The sequence below is a fragment of the Excalfactoria chinensis genome, chromosome 3, assembly GCF_039878825.1.
Source record: "Excalfactoria chinensis isolate bCotChi1 chromosome 3, bCotChi1.hap2, whole genome shotgun sequence".
NCBI classification, from domain to species: domain Eukaryota; kingdom Metazoa; phylum Chordata; class Aves; order Galliformes; family Phasianidae; genus Excalfactoria; species Excalfactoria chinensis.
Genome location: NC_092827.1, coordinates 36,046,248 through 36,059,664, shown reverse-complemented (window position 1 = coordinate 36,059,664; position 13,417 = coordinate 36,046,248). Strand labels below are relative to the sequence as shown.

Genomic DNA, 13,417 nt, shown 5'->3' with positions numbered 1-13,417 from the left:
TTAGTTCTTTGTCTCCTTTACTGAAAGTAGAAATGAGAAACCCTACTGAGATAACAGTACCATCTACTAGATGTTTCCAAATAGCTGCCTGCATAATTTAGGCTATTAACCTGGAGGTGAAAGGCTGTCTGCTACATGACCAAATCTCTGAACTATCCACTGCACAGAAACTGTTGGTTTCAGTTAATTGCATGGAGAATGTGATGACATAAAAGATCCTCAATTAATTACCTTTCCAATAGCGTAATTAAGTGACTTTTTCCAGTATGGAAACTGCAAGATGATGTCTCTAGGCCTAATTATTTCTCATGAGTTTATGGTTTTATTATCTGTATCACTTGATAGTATTTGTGCCATGAATTAAAATTACTATTGCATGGTTTATTACATCAATTTATTGGCACTCTTGTAACATTAATGGACATATCTAACCAGTATTATTGTTACACTGATTCTCTGAAGGTAGTCTATAGCACTAGAAGTAATTATTCAAATATTAAAAGGGAAGCATACATGAATAAGAAGGTTGTTTTAACTCTAGCCATTCCACTCTACACTCAATCCTGTATTACCATATGGGAATCTTCCAAACCAGATGCTGACATCAGTGGGAGATTTCCCTGAGCAAGGAGTGAAAGTTAAAGCTGAAACATCTATTCTGTATGAATTATACTGACTGAAGTCTAACACTTAAAAATTGCATATGTTAGGAAAGAAACACACACAAAAAAACCAACAAACCATAATGGAACTGTTAACCAGTATTAATTAGAAAGCCCACCAACTGTCAGATAATCACCTAGATTCTCTTTTCTGTAGCACACTGGTTTTCACTAAGGAAGCACCTGAAAATTTGACTAACTGACTTTGACTATCTGAAAATTGACTGTTAGATTTAAATAGGTCAGAAGCTTCCTTGTCAACCTGCACAGACACACTGATGCCCTTTGTCTCTCCCAGACTATGGACCTCTTGTTACCAATTTGCACACATGGCTGTTCAATCACTGAGTCCCATCCAGACCAAACAAAATGTTTTCCTCCAAGAGAAAAGTCATGTATGGCTTATTCTGATCCCTCATGGACATTCTCAGTCTGAGTTAACTGGATGCAGATATGATCAGATTTTATGCTTTCTTCCTAGGACTGTTGTCTAAATGCTATCTCATCTCCTCTCAGCTCTGTTTCTCACATACAAGCACACTCACAGCAGTAAGGAGGGGTGTTGTGCTTAGTGAATGGCATGAGGAAATGGTGGAACAGGCTGTGTCCTGAAGCAGAAGAATGGGGGCTAAGTTGAGTTAATTAACACTAAGCCAAAATTAGTCCAAAGAGTTTTCAGCTTGGAGTAGCAAGACTAATCACAGGGTAGACTCATGGATTCAATAAGGAGCACAGAAAATGGCCTCTGCTATATGCTGTGCTTTTTCGCACAACTCCCAAAGCCAATAATAATATAATGCTAAAAGCTCCATTGCATTAAGCCAGTTAAGATGCTCTTAAATTTAAGCACATGCTTAAGTCTCCAAGTCATATGCATGTGCTTAAGGCCCTTCCTGAACTAGATCCAAAAAAGCATTGTTGCATAAAAGAAGAACTGGAGACCTCATTGCTCTTTATAACTTCCTGAAGGGAGGTTGTAGTGGGCTTGGGGTCAGCCTCTTCTCTCATGTAATCAGTGATAGGACTAGAGGGAATGGCTTCAAGCTGCTCCAGGGGAGATTCAGGCTGGACATTAGGAAAGGGTGGTCAGTCACTGGAATGCACTGCCCAGGGAGGTGATGGAGTCGCCGACCATGGGAGTGTTCAAGAAACGTTTGGATGTTGTGTTGAGGGATATGATTTAGCTGGGAAGTATTGGTGATGGTTGGACTGGATGATCTCTTAGGTCTTTTCCAACCTTGATAATTCTGTGATTCTATGAATTTGTTTCAAAGTAAGAAAAAACTTGAAGTGGAGTTTCTATGAAGTATGTTGCTTCCATTTCCAGCAAAAAAATTTCACATACCTTAAAACTTGGAAAAGGAATTTCCACACTGACTGGATCCAGTGCTCACTGAGGTCAACATTACTTACAGTCTTAATACTTAGGATATATTTTAAAATTTTTCAGTGCATACATCTGACCTGGTTTCAGAAGGGATAGAGATAATTTTCTTTCTAACAGTTAGTACGGTACTGTGGTTTGGATTTAGGATGAGAATAATGTCTTAGTTGTTGCTGAGCATTTCTTGTGCTTAATCAAGGACGGTTCAACTTCTCATGCTGCCCTGACAGAGAGGGGGCGGGGGGGCACGAGGAGCTGGGAGTAAACATAACCAGGACGAGTGAACAAAACTGGCCAAAGGGATATTCCATACCATATGAACATTGTCATGTGCAAGTTGGCTGGAGTTGGGCACAGCTTAGGGACTAGCTGGGCATCAGTCAGCAGTAATTGCATTGTGCATCACTTGTTTTGTATATTCTCTTATATATATATATATATAAAATATATATATATATATATATATATATATTTTTTTTTTTTTTCTTCCTTTTCTGTCCTGATAAACTGTCTTGATTTCAACCCTTGTGTTTTATCTTTTTTTTCCGATTCTCTCTCTCATCCCAATGCAGGGTGAGTAAGTAAATGGTGGTGGTACATTGTGTGGTACTTAGCTGCTGGACAGGTTAAACCACAACAGTCCTTTTGGCACCCAACAGGGGGTTCAAATAGTTAAGAAAATGATAGATATAAACAGGTTAGGTTAAAACAAAATTGTTATGAACATTATAGCATTTTCACTGTTGCTGGTCACAATGGTGGCTTTTCTGCTCTCCAAGTTGTGCTTATTCAACCAGATGGCTAGAAACATATCCTGTGCTCCATGCCACTAGCAAAAACACTATTCTGAGCCCTGAAGAGCAAGTTTTGTGGTGACATGGCACCCCAGGAAGAATTAAATCAGATAACGGGACTCATTCTTGAAATAACTTTGTGAATACCTGAGCCAAGGAGCATGGCACTGAGTGAGTATATCGCATCCCCAGTCATGCACCAGCCTCTGGTAAAATTGAATGCTACAATGGACTTCTAAAGACTTCACTGTGAGCAGCGGGTATTGGCCATTCAAACACTGGGATACACATTTAGCACAAGCCATGAGATCAGTCACAACTTGTGGATTTGATAACTGAGCTGGCCCTGTCCATTCACATGCAGAAGAAGATAAAGTCCTTGTAATGCACGTGAAAAAAACATGTTGGACAAGACAGCCTGAGTTATGTCTGCCCCAGGCAAAGGAAAACCCAACTTTTGCTTGGGGACCTGGGTGCATTTGGTGGGTGACACAGGATGATAAGGAAGTCCAATGTGCACCTCAGGGGAATTTGATGCTGTGTGAGAATAGACAGTGACTTGAATTTTATAGTGTTAATTTCTGTATAATACTGCATCACTGTTACATGTAATCACTACTATGATTGCCATATGCCATATTAATGGTATTACAATAAGAATTACCCAGACTAATGAAGAATGAATTCTGATGATTCTGAAATTCTGAAATTCTGATTCTTTAGTTGATGATGACTTATAATAAGTCAAGGACTTTTCAACTCCTTGTGGTGCCCTGAGAGCGAGTAGGCAGAGGTCACAAGAAGCTGGAATGGGACAGAATCAAGACAGCTGATCCAAACTGTCCAAAGGGGTATTCCATACTGTATGACATTGTGATGAACAGTAAAACTGGGGGAGTTGGCTGAGAGTGGCACTGGGCTTAGGGACTGCTTGAGTGTTGGTTGGTAAGTGATGAGCAACTGTGTTATATTCTTTTATCATTATTATTTTATCTTCCTTTTCTGTCATGTTAGACAGTCTTCATCTCAACCCATGAGTTTCACCTTTTTTCTGATTGTCTCTCCCACCTCACTTTGAGGGAAATGACTGAACAGCTGTGTGGTGGTTAACTGTCTGCTAGGTTAAACCACAATACCAATATATTTTCATAGTAACAAGTAATATTTTTTGTCATTTCATTATTGTGCTCACTATTTAATAAAGTAAGAGCTGATATGCTGAATCTTGTAGCTAAGGAATTGGTCATATCTCACAAAGTCATTGTAATACCCAGCACAACTCCTGCTGTCTGGTATGAGGAATGAAGTGAGGGACTGTGCAAGTTCACAAATGGGTGAAGATAATTCTAGTGAGGTCAATTCCAAAAAAAATCTGAATTCCATCATCAAGGAGTTCAGGTTACCTAACTACAGCAAAGGCATTTTCAGCAGCTGAAAACTTCACAACCCTCCTGAAAACAAAAGGTATGAAGAAATAGAAAGTGTTTGTTCATGTAGGCAATAGCCACTTGCCTTCAAAATGACATAAATGCTATTCACATTACGTATATGTCAGCACTTTGTTTTCAGAAGACTGTTTCCTTCTATTGCATTAATTTGTAAGATAAGATCATCTTTTTTCCTTCGGGAATGCTGGTGAATCTAGAAGGCTCACATATCTTGTAAATAAACTTTAAAAGGCAGCAATAAACAAAATAAATTAATACCTGGATCAGAAAACAGCTTTTGAAGCCATAGGGAGGAACACAAGATTTTCTGTAACACTTCCAAAGGAGTTTCTGAGTTTAGAAGTTTAACTATATTTCTCGTACAACCTTCTTTGTTTGTATTCCAGCCTGAGGTAAAAGAAGCATCTCACAGATCACATTATTTTTTGCTTAATTTTATCATTGCTTATCCCCTAATCCCTCCATCAGAGTTTTGTCTTCAGGTTTAATCATACATATTTGATCAATTATGTTGATTGAATAAGGTCTTCTATATCACATAAGCTGAACTTTCATGATCTTTTCATCTTTTGACTCTTTTTTTTTTTTTTTTAAATTATTTTAATAGTTACTTTTACCAGGCCTTAATTTAGTAGCAGAGCATATATTTGTTCACAGTAAACAAAAAAGCACCTTCATTCGTCAACATTTTTACACCTCCTTTCATTTTACTCATGAATAGTCTTAAAAGTTTAAAGTCAATGTTCACTGGCTAACTATTGGAATAATGTACTAGTTTGCTGTGTGATGTTTACCAGTGAGTTTGTAACTTTTAACATTTATTTCAGTTTCTTTTACAACCCTTTCTGTAGGCTAAAAAAAAGAATGAACTTATCTAGTATGGTTTTAAAAGTATAAAAAAAGTAGACATGATTCTGGAGATGAATGTGACTCATTAGTAAGATCAATCTGTGACATTTTGGCATAAAAACAAGCTGATTTGCTTCTAGTTGCTACCAAAATATCTGTATGTCCATCTCATTAAACAAACCTTATACATAAGACAATACATAGCAATCCAGTATTAAAGTCTTGGCTACTGAAAAAAAAATATATTAACAAGATCAAATAACAGACATTAGAAACAAACATATTTTAAACAATCATAACAATCATCACATTTTTGTATTTGCTATCAGAGCAAATTTAATATATAAGAACTTGCCTTTGAAAGCATCTACTGCTCTTGAGATTGCTTTTGCTTATACCTGTCACATAAAATAGTTTCAAAAACCAAAGCTCATTAGCTTAATGAGTTGAATGGTTGAATACTTCAGGATAACTTATTTACTGATTTTCAGGATATTTCTTTCAGAAATGAAACTTGCCACTCAGCAAGTCATTTATCTACCAATAAAGTTCAACAGACCTTCATAGAAATGGAGAGAAACACCACAGTTACAAAAAGGATTATGAGATAAATTTCTAGAATTTCTCAACGAGCTATTTCTAACCAATCACTATTACCAGCTGAATTCAGTACATGAACCCGATTCAATCAAATGCCTAAATTAAAATCTGTTTACTTCTGCATCAGCATAATACCAATTACAGCCCTGGTTCACATAAACTGTACTTGAGACACGAGGAAACTTAAGGACACGCTACATTTAAATTCAATGAGAAGCTGGATAAACCAGGGCTTTGGTCCCTAAGACTGTTTATTTTCTCAATATGTTGCTTCTCTATTCTTCAGAAAGTAAGAACTGACGTATTGCTAAAGTAACTCTAGGAGCTGTTTATTAGGAAACCTTTTATTTTTTTAAACAAAGACTGTCTGCTACTGGAATTCTTTTTTTCAAAACTGTGTTTCTAGACTCTGCACCCTTAAAAAGGGATGCATTTTATCACACTGAAATAATTGTAGATACTGAACTGTACTCTTTCTTGTTCTTTTTGTTTTTGTTTTGTTTTAAATCAAATATTACACATATTTCAGACAAGTAGAACAAATTATCCTTTTAAAATTCTCTATGGCATTTGGGAGTTGTGTTCTCATTTTGCAGATAGATTAGACAGTGAATAAAATGCTTTTTTTTTAAAAAAAAAAAAAAAGGAAAAAAAAACAAGAAAAGAATTGTTTAAAATGTCAACTTTATGTGTAAGACTGAGACATACTTCACAGAAAATGTGAAAAATCTTGTTTAAAAATTATAGTAAACAATCATATATTCTTCAGTGCACATAATTAGTATGTACATTATAATTTAAAATTGAGTATTGATGACTGCTGCTCATAATTTTTAAAATCTCTTACAAAATATAAATAGGATTGCCAAGAGAGGATGGCTGATAAACCTTGACGTAAGGTTCTGTGAGGTTCATCCTTCCTTCTTTTTTCCTTATTCCTTTACTCTCCACTTAGACTACAGATCCATTAGCTTCTTCAAAAAAGTGCATACACACACACACACAAACTAGTTCCAAAACCATTTTTCTAAATTTCCAATTGATTTGTATTCCTGGTGTCTTTTCACATGATCACAAGCAAGACATGCATGCGCTTCCCAGAATTTAGGAAGATACACTGAGAAATCCTTCCTCCAGTTGAAGTAACTAAGGTACATCTTGTTATTTTTGTCAAGCATCAGAAGATATTCTGCCAGCTCTCTTGGGGATAGAAAATCTTCCACGTGGATAAAGGAGTCTGCTGGAATGTAATTCTCGTAGTTTTCTCTGGAAGGGCCCAGTACAACTGGTACTGATCCAGCCAGAAGAGCATTGTAAAGTTTCTCAGTAATGTAATCTTTGTGGATTGAATTTTCAAATGAAAGGTAGAATTTGCAACTGGAGATAGTTGGAATTAAGTTTTTATCATTGACATAGTCTCCAAAGGCTTGCCCATAGGTATGGATTTCAATGTATTTGCTAAGCTCATTGTAATACTTGACTCGAGCATGCTCAGGGTTCCAGTTACTTACAACCCAACAAACCAAGTTTTCTTTACTTGGCACTTCATACGTAAAGGAGCTTGTACCGACCATCATGGAGCCATAAGGCACCTGAATATCTGAATCACGCCGATAAGTCAGGGTTAGGTTAAAGAGGTGTTCAATGCCACTCTTCTGTGGTGTATGAGTTGGAGATTCCAAGTTCATCCAAATCCATTTCTGGAATGGTGGCCTGGCTTGCTGAGGTAAATTAGTCAAATCCCAGTTAATGTCCCTGTGATGAATGAGAACTGCGTGGGACTTGTTATATAGTGAGCGGTCAATAGTCAGATGGCACCCGTGGATGTTGAACATTGTTTGGCAGGATGTTAGATCGAATGTCTGGCCAAATGGCCAAAGCCAAACCAAAATAATAGTTTCATTAAAATTATCAGTTTTGGAAGAAAAGAAGCTCTTCATTTTCAAAACTGAGCTGGCTGATTCCACAGGACTAGAGATCCAGCTGCTTGTTGGTTTGATATAAATTAGTATAAATGCCATGAAACAACCAAGGACAATGAAGACAATCAAAAATGGCCGGAAAATTCCTTTAGATGTTGATGTCATAATTTGTTCTGAGGAAAAAGAGAGGAAGACAAAGAGAGAAAATAACATCAGGTTTTTCAAATAGATATATACCCCTTCTTAAAGCAATCAGACATCAGACATCAAAATGGACACACTTCAGTATTACTGACCTGTAATTTCAGGAACTTTTAAGTAAAAAAAAGGATGCCCTATCCCTGTAAGTGCTCGTATTCATGCTGGATAGGGCTTTGAACAACATGATCTAGCCCAGTGGAAGGTGTCCCTGTTCACAGCAGAGGGCTTGGAATGAGATGATTTTTAAAGGTTCCTTCCAATTCAGATCATTCTATGATTTTGTGAATCTATTATTCTATAAATGTATGAGTGTATGAACAGCATTCATGGAAAAGTTTTAGATACTGACATACTCATATTTATCTTCTTCACACAAGAAGCTAACATATAAATTAGAGTTAAGGAATGTCATACTTGATATTTATCAACACATATCTTAAGTGTTTTTACTTAGAACTTAGGCCAAGAGTTTGAGACTCACAAAACTACCCGTTGATTCTTTGTTTGTGTATGGGTAAGGGTTAATATGTTGCAGTATTTGTCCATACATATTTGTGTGCATATAGAGGATATAGCTTTAAAAGAATGAAAAAAATTGTACTGGAACTTTATTTCTGAATCAATAAGACTGTTAAAAAACTAGCTCTTGACTGATGAGTATATGGAGATGAATTCTTACTTTTCCTTGGGAGTCCTAAAACAGATGATAGAGTCATAGAATCATAGAATTACTCATGTTGGAAAAGACCTTAAAGATCATCAAGTCCAACCACAGCCTAACCATAGTGCCCTAACTCTCTCTCTCTATATATGTTCCACTTCTAAAAATAGATGTAAAATATATACTCTAAATAAAAGAAAGAAATCAATTGCAGAAAGCAGAATTTCTTTTAAGTCAGTTCATCTCATTTAATGTGTGAGAAAAATAATTACGTTCAGCACAAAACACAATAGAATGTGATTCAGAGGTTCACTAATGCAGCATACATGTACTGCTTTGTGAGTGTAAAAGCTGATGTGTGTGTGGCAACACAATACAACAAAAAGCATTTTCACATTTGTTATTGAGGAAAGGGACAAAAAGAGAATGTCCTACTGAGTTCTGCACTAACATTGTATCTTGAGGAAAAAATAATTTGCCACAGTTTCTTCCTTATTTTGGAAAGTCAGATAGTATTAGTTCTGGTTGTATGTATTGTGATGGGTTAACCTTGGCTGACTGCCACTTGCCCCCGCCCCCAGCTGCTCTCTTCTCAGCAGGACAGGGCCAGGGGAGGCAGGAATTAAGATGGAACGACTCAATATCAGCCTGGATGCCTACCTGTGCGACGTGGTGTATGGAACCTGCTTTGGCAGGGGCGTTGGACTTGATGATCTCTAGAGGTCCCTTCCAACCCCTACAATTCTGTGACTCTGTGATTCTGTGTGAGATAAGGGCAGGGAGATCACTTACCAATTACTGTCATGGATGGACTCACTTCGGGGAAAATGAATGTAATTTATTGCCAATTAGAAAAGATGTGGATAGTAAGAAGCATACAAAAAATCAAACACTTGTCCTCCTTGCCCCCTTCTCCCAGACTCATCTTCAGTCCTTCATTCCCACATTTTCTGCCTCCCCTCTGAGCAGCACATGAGAGTTGGGTAACAGGGGGTTGTGTTCAGTCCTTAACAGCTCTTAACAGTGTCTCTCCTTCTTCCTAACACATTCCACTTATTCCAGCATATTCCATCTCCACTGCTGGGCCCAGCCATGCCCTGCAGTGGGACTGAGGGAGCAGACTGGAACCAGTTGTGTCTGGCATGCAGCAACCTTGCCCTTTTTGCACAGAGGAACCTGGCACCCACCTGCCATCAACTGGACATAGGCACTCAGTACAGTCATTTAAAATATAGGGATGTGTTGAGTATGTCTGTCATCTCAATCCCCTCCTTTTGGATAGAGTTTAGCAAGTTCTCTATGCTTTTAGAGAAAAGGAGAAGAGGGGAAAAGCTGTTGTGTCCATGACTTTTTCATTTAGTCCAATCAGTTCAAGTTCAGTTTGTGGTTCTGTAGATATATCACATAGGCTTTTCTTCAGCTTATGTTGATTTTTGCTGGAAATACATCTAGAGGGAAGTTTATGACCTGACCCATGAGAACAGAAGACTGTTTTCCTTCTTTTCTATGAATAAAATTGGAGCATGTACTCTAAGGAGTAAGGGATTTGGGTCAAACAGCTCAAAGAGATGAAACTTGAGTTAGAAACGAGGAGCTGAAGCAATCCTAATGTGGCCATTCTTAGTTTCTCTTCTACTGAAACTAACACACAGAATAGGTATGTCTTTTCACTCAAGAGGTACCGTGAGTTGAGTACAAGAGTAGGCTGAGGAAGGTGTCTATTCACAGAAGCTGATGATTTTTTGAAGACCAAAATTGCTGGGAAATCAGAAAAGTACCTTAACACTGTGTCTTGTTATGTAGTCAGCCTCCAATTAAAAGCTCTTTGGTGCTCTCTGGCAGGGGTTCTTTTAAACTAAGCTCATCTGCTAGCTAATGAAAACCCCTGCATAAACACATGATAGTTCCTGCTATGTAGGAAATAGTCAAATATTATTTATTCTGTTCTCTGCATGAAATTCTGAGTCCACTGTGCGGTATTTGTGCCTTTGAATTGTAGTATCAATGGGAGGATAAACTGCTTCTGTATCTGGAAGGCTGATATTAGCATCTTACAATATTAAACAAGTAAGTTTACTTATTTTGTCTTTTCTACATCTGTTTCCTCACATTGCATTGGTGCCCCGTGTATTCAAGTGCCCCCTACTGATCTGGGATCATGGTTCTTAGTTTTTACCTTTCACCAAAACAGTAGCCCATGGCCAGGATACCACCATTTAGTTTTTCATCTTTGGGGTTCAGAAAACTATTATTATGCAGATTCACACATCTATTAGGAGATATGTAGGTGTTGTTTCATTTTGAAGCTTCTGCTAATGGAAAGCTGGAAAAGTGTTGCAAAAGTAAGACACATTACAACATGGAATGAGAGGCTCGCAAGGAAGCAGAAGAGACAATACTTATTTGCCTGTACCCAAAGGAGCTGACAAGATTTTGTTTCAACTCCAGCAATGACTTTTGAGATGTACACAGGGAATAGCAGCCATTTTTCAGAATGAAGTACTAATCTCAGAAGCAATAACTTTTGTCCTCAGTAAAGCAGACTGAGGAACCAACAGACTGCTTTCATGGCTTCTGGGACTCTTTGTCCTTAACAAAGACAGCAGCACAGTGAAAGCATGTGGTAAACACCTGTTAGCAAATTGTATTTTCTTGAAAAATAGCTTGTCTGTAATGCTAGTATATATAGGTTGATTCTTTGTTTAATTTGCCCACTCAAATTTCTGGAAGATATTTTTCACAATGTTATTCAAAATGCATCTTTCATATTTAACATTTTCTTCTTCCCTTTTGTACCCAAGGTAGCTGCTGATCGCTTGCTGTGCTTCTTTCTCACTATAAAGGTGACAGACACCGTGGAGACATTCATTGCAACACATCCAGCCAAGTAACCTTAGCTCACCCTTCCTCTTTCACGGCTTTCTTTCCACCACAGAAGCACACACTTCCTTTTTGCAGATCCCCTCCCCCATCAATTTCTGTCATGGCAGCCTTTAAAAAGAAAACTTGTCAAAGAAATGTGTTTACTGAGACCATTACCAACATGAAGAATTCAGTATCTTTGGTAGTTTCATTATGAACTACATCTCTGAGTGTTGTGGCATATGAACAGTTTTCTAGGTGCCACTTTCCTATTTGAAAACATAGTATTTCATCAGTGCAAGACTATTTTCCTCAGTAGAAAACTTAGCAAGACTTCCTTTTAAATGCAGACTTCGGCATTCCATCACCAAGCAACTGCATGTAGTAGCAACACAACCACAGGGATAGTGGGCAAGGAACTAGCAGCATTAACCCTAAGTACACCAGGAAAGGCTTGTAAAATATTGTATGAGTGCATCATGTTCACAAATAAATAAAATGCAATTCTATAGGATGGCTCCTCTACAATGATGACTTCTTAATTATTCCAGGATATATATATATATTTCTGATTATGCTAACTATAGGAAGGAGAAGAATAGTAGCATTTCTGGTCAGTTATGCCATATGCCAATACCTGTTTTCCTGGTATATCTTTACATCACTTTCACTGGTATACCCTCAGGGTTTTGCCAGTAGTCCCAAATATGTGACTACTGGCAGAGGTATAACTGTCATTACTAGTCTAGTACTGAGATATTCCAAAGGCTTAGTGGTGCAGTCCTATGATTTTGCAATCCAAAAAAGCTGGCTGCTGTGTCCATGGAAAAAACACAGACTGTCAGCACAGGCAGCCACTGCAAATCTCCTAGATGAGCTAAAATGACTTTCTGAAGGATTTGGAGGTGTGCAGGAATGAATTGTTTCCAAGAGTGCAAAGAGATACTAAGGACAGTATTTTAAAAGTAAGCTGGAACAAAGGGACAGTGTTGTTTCTGCAATCATTGACACTGATTAATGAATAAAGATCACTTGTTACTTCTCTTGTCTTACTTAGAATTCTGAAAAATTCAGGGCTAATTTTTATCAGCATCCTGTCTCAGGAGCGCTCAAGAATATATACTTTAAAATCTCAAGATATTGTTGGAGGATCACTCTGGTGATCAGACTCGGCATCTGTGGCACAGGAGATTTATTGAAAGTGAGAAGCAGAAGGACACTGGGGCAAACAGAGGTGACAGAGGCCCTCCTAGCAGGAGATAGTATCTATGGAGATACTCTGGAAATATTAAAAGGACATTTGAATGCAGTGTGAACTGATAAGGATCACATACACACAAACACTGTTGGAAAGAACACTCCTTTGAAATTGCTGTACCTGTCCTTTGGCATATTGCACCAGTCCCAGCCACTGAATATCAACATTTATGCAGGGAGCACTGTCTTCTTAGACCACATTTCCAGACAGCTGGAATTTTTCACTTGCAGTATAAAATGAAATCTTAATGCCTTAGGATAACGTGAGTGTAATTTCTTATCTTCAAGTGCCCCAAGCTGCTTTTGGTTCAGTTCCCTGAGACTGAAGAATGCTTCTTTTTGATGGAATTAACTCTTATTGTTCCCAGTTATACTTCCTTTTTAGCAACTGGAATGGGAGATAGTTTTCCCTACTATCTAAACATGGGCTTGCTACCATGCCTTTCCATGCCTGTCCTGCAGATTTTTGAAAGCTGCCTAGTATGAAAAGACACAGCTGAGCTGCATACAGTTAAATTCTTTTAGGCTGAGAGTTGAATGAGCTGCTAATCTCAAGCTGTGTATTTTTATTCTATTGTCTGCAGCATTCTTTTCTTTCCCTCACCACCTCCTTTGTTTTCAAGTTATTTGTTCAGTTCCTTAGATTCCAGTTTTGCATGTTTGCACTTTGAGAACAATATAGAATGGTTCCATACAACATTGTCATTTATTGTTACGAACAGCTTAAAAAAAAAGATTTAAGAGCTTAATTAAGATGGACTAGTTTAGGGATGGTGC

At 37.7% G+C, this 13,417-nt stretch overlaps 1 protein-coding gene across 3 annotated transcripts in view; it reads right to left on the bottom strand.

Moving 5' to 3' along the window:
* Nucleotides 1-2,546: 2,546 nt before the first annotated feature.
* The window catches only part of FUT9 (fucosyltransferase 9), a 108,156-nt gene continuing 97,285 nt past the window's right edge, over nucleotides 2,547-13,417 (bottom strand). For 2 of the 3 annotated variants that reach the window (XM_072333889.1, XM_072333888.1), the window contains exon 2: nucleotides 2,547-7,832. In XM_072333889.1, coding sequence (XP_072189990.1) covers nucleotides 6,745-7,824 — 1,080 coding nt within the window. In that variant the 5' untranslated portion in view covers nucleotides 7,825-7,832 and the 3' untranslated portion in view covers nucleotides 2,547-6,744. Of the gene's footprint in view, nucleotides 7,833-11,423; nucleotides 11,493-13,417 lie in introns of those variants that run through there. The other variant, XM_072333890.1, reaches the window with a different exon arrangement.